General features: G+C 35.8%; 1 protein-coding gene across 1 annotated transcript; it reads left to right on the top strand.

Moving 5' to 3' along the window:
* The first annotated feature begins 594 nt into the window (after positions 1–594).
* LOC138716391 (putative nuclease HARBI1) lies at positions 595–1856 on the top strand. Its single transcript, XM_069849425.1, has one exon. The coding sequence runs from the start codon at positions 642–644 to the stop codon at positions 1758–1760; it is 1119 nt and encodes a 372-aa protein (XP_069705526.1). The 5' UTR covers positions 595–641; the 3' UTR covers positions 1761–1856.
* The last annotated feature ends 850 nt before the right edge of the window (positions 1857–2706 follow it).

Genomic DNA, 2706 nt, shown 5'->3' with positions numbered 1-2706 from the left:
CATGGATTTTGCTGTTCGCACAGCGCAAACTTCAAACTCAAACTGTTTCTGACTAATAGTCACACGTTCGTACAGCACATCAGACTGATTTCAAATCGATTCCTAACAGGCAGAATTGATTTGCGAATCAAGTGCAAACTAATCTCAAATCATAGATGACGCATGCGCATCAAGATAGTTTTGCCATTGTTTTCTACAAAGCTCGTTGGTTTTCTTCATGTTATTTACAACATAACCTATACGAATACATAACCTATACGAACATGCCCTAAATAAATAATAAATTGTATTTTAGTACTGTTGTTTCGTATAATTGCCATTTTTCAGGAAGGTAATACTATATATAAGCGTCCGTATTATTTTAAAACTTTACAGCATAATTTATAAGCGTACTATTATTTTTTATTCAATAACTGTAACATTTAATTGTCTGGATACGTAATGTAAAGCTGTTTATATTTAATTTATAAAATATATATTATAGGCGAAGTTAATGTTTCTATTTTAGTTCATTTTTAAAACAACACCCACAATTTGTGATTATGATGAGTATACTCTTGATACAGATTAATTGTAATAAAATTGTGTTCCGGAAGTGTTTTTAAAGAGAAGTTAATTTAGGCCTATAATTGTTATTTCAGATGTCCCATTCAAGCACTTCTAGTGACAACGATATGGAATATATATCCAGTGGGGATGAGTTAGGTCTGCTGGAATTATTTGAGGAAAGAGACAGGCCTAAAAATGAAAATTATTTTGAACATACTATACCTAGGTACAATGACAGCGAATTTGTTGAGCATTTTCGTGTAAGTCGCCATGTAGCAGAGAGTGTCTCACAACAATTTGAAATATCACAATATTTTCATTACCAATCAGGACGGCATGGAAAGTTGGGCTCATTCCAGCAAATTATTATATTTTTGTGGTTTGCTGGTCATCAGACATCTTCATTCAGAGATGTTGCTGATCGATTCGATATCTCTATAAGCAGTCTCTTCAAAATTATCAGGAAAATTACGTATTTTCTAAGCAACCTGTCACAACATATAATTTCTTGGCCCACTCCAGCAGAAAAAAATGAAATAGAAAGGAACTTCAGAGAGAATGGTTTTCCTGGAGTTATTGGTGTTATTGATGGGAGCCATATCAAAATTGACAAGCCCTCCAATGACCCGGATTCTTATTTAAATAGGAAACATTTCCATTCTATACAACTGCAAGTTGTATGTGACCATCAGAGAAGAATCAGGGACATATTCGTAGGTTTTCCTGGGTCTGTCCACGACAGTAGGGTCTTCAGAGTATCACCACTGGCAAACACCCTACAAGAAAAATGTCAGGATCATTACATTCTGGGAGACAGCGGCTACCCATGCTTAAGGAATCTACTGACACCTTTTGCAGACAGAGGACAATTAACTAGAAGACAGAGAAATTTCAATACAAAATTATCCAAATCCAGATATGTAGTCGAACATTGTTTTGGTCTCTTGAAACAGAAGTTTAGGCAACTGTACCATATAAAATTAAGAAGTATACCAGATGTAGTTCACTTTATTAGAGCCTGTTGTGTGCTTCACAATATGGCACTAACTGATGATTTTCATCTTCAGGATCCTGATCATGAAAATGACCATGGACATGAACAGGAACATGAAGGAGAAAATTATGCTGAGGATGATGACGATGATGGCAACAGAAATGACAGAAACGGAATTGAAATGAGAAATTATGTTGCTAATATTTTGCCTTTGTAAATTATGGCTATTGTATCGCTACAATGCAGTGAATGATTAAGGTTATATTTTGACAAAATTAACTTAAACTAAGATGTTAAAAAAGCATTTTCACAAATAATTACATAAACTTTCACTTCCTGTGTCCATTAGATATACCTAAATTAATACAATTAACTACAATAGTCAGTACTGATCTAATTCTTGCTAGATTACAAGAAGGTTGTTCTGTTGTTTGCAATACTGTGTTTCTGAAGCGATTATTTGCCATTAAGCTAGGCTTACCCTTTGATGACCAATTTGGCTTCTGTGTTGGACATATATATGATTGTTGGTAAGCTATCCAAGTATGTTTACCTAACATGTGTGTCTTTACACGGTTTTAGTTTGTATAAACTGTCTTCATTAACCAAATCTGGCTTTCAGGTAGTAGCTCCCTGTAAAGCAGGTTTGAATAATTTCAAGGAAAAATTGTTCCGGGGCCAGGTATCGATCCCGGGACCTTCGCTTAGCGCTTACCGACTGAGCTACCCCAGGAACTATACACGACACCGTCAGTCGGTAGAGCATTCGTGTGCTAAGCAAAGGGTCCCAGGATCGACCCGGTCCCGGAACAATTTTTCCTTGAAATTATTCAAACCTGTCTTCATTAAATTAATTTTGTGTAAATGCAGGTCATAGGGACTAGGTTAGTCCATCAATTTTTTCCATGCCTCCCATTCATAATATAATATAATTTAGTAAGTTCATCCCATAATCCACTGCTGTGGGTAATGTCTGACTGTGAAATGGGTGGGCCCAAATCCTGGTTGGGGTTTTTCCAAGGTTTTCCCTCAACAAAATGAAGCAAAATTGCTGGGTAACTTTCGCAGTTGGACCTTGTATTCATTTTGGCATAATTAATTCATATGTCATCATCATCATCATTACATGGGTTAAGTTCACGGTGCAGCATGCTGTATACCTA

Source organism: Periplaneta americana, chromosome 16 (genome assembly GCF_040183065.1).
Source record: "Periplaneta americana isolate PAMFEO1 chromosome 16, P.americana_PAMFEO1_priV1, whole genome shotgun sequence".
NCBI classification, from domain to species: Eukaryota; Metazoa; Arthropoda; class Insecta; order Blattodea; family Blattidae; genus Periplaneta; species Periplaneta americana.
This window is presented reverse-complemented; position numbering and strand designations above follow the sequence as displayed.

Bases quoted from the DNA above. Each gene is read 5' to 3' on its own strand.
- LOC138716391 (XM_069849425.1), top strand. From the start codon at position 642: ATGTCCCATTCAAGCACTTCTAGTGACAACGATATGGAATATATATCC.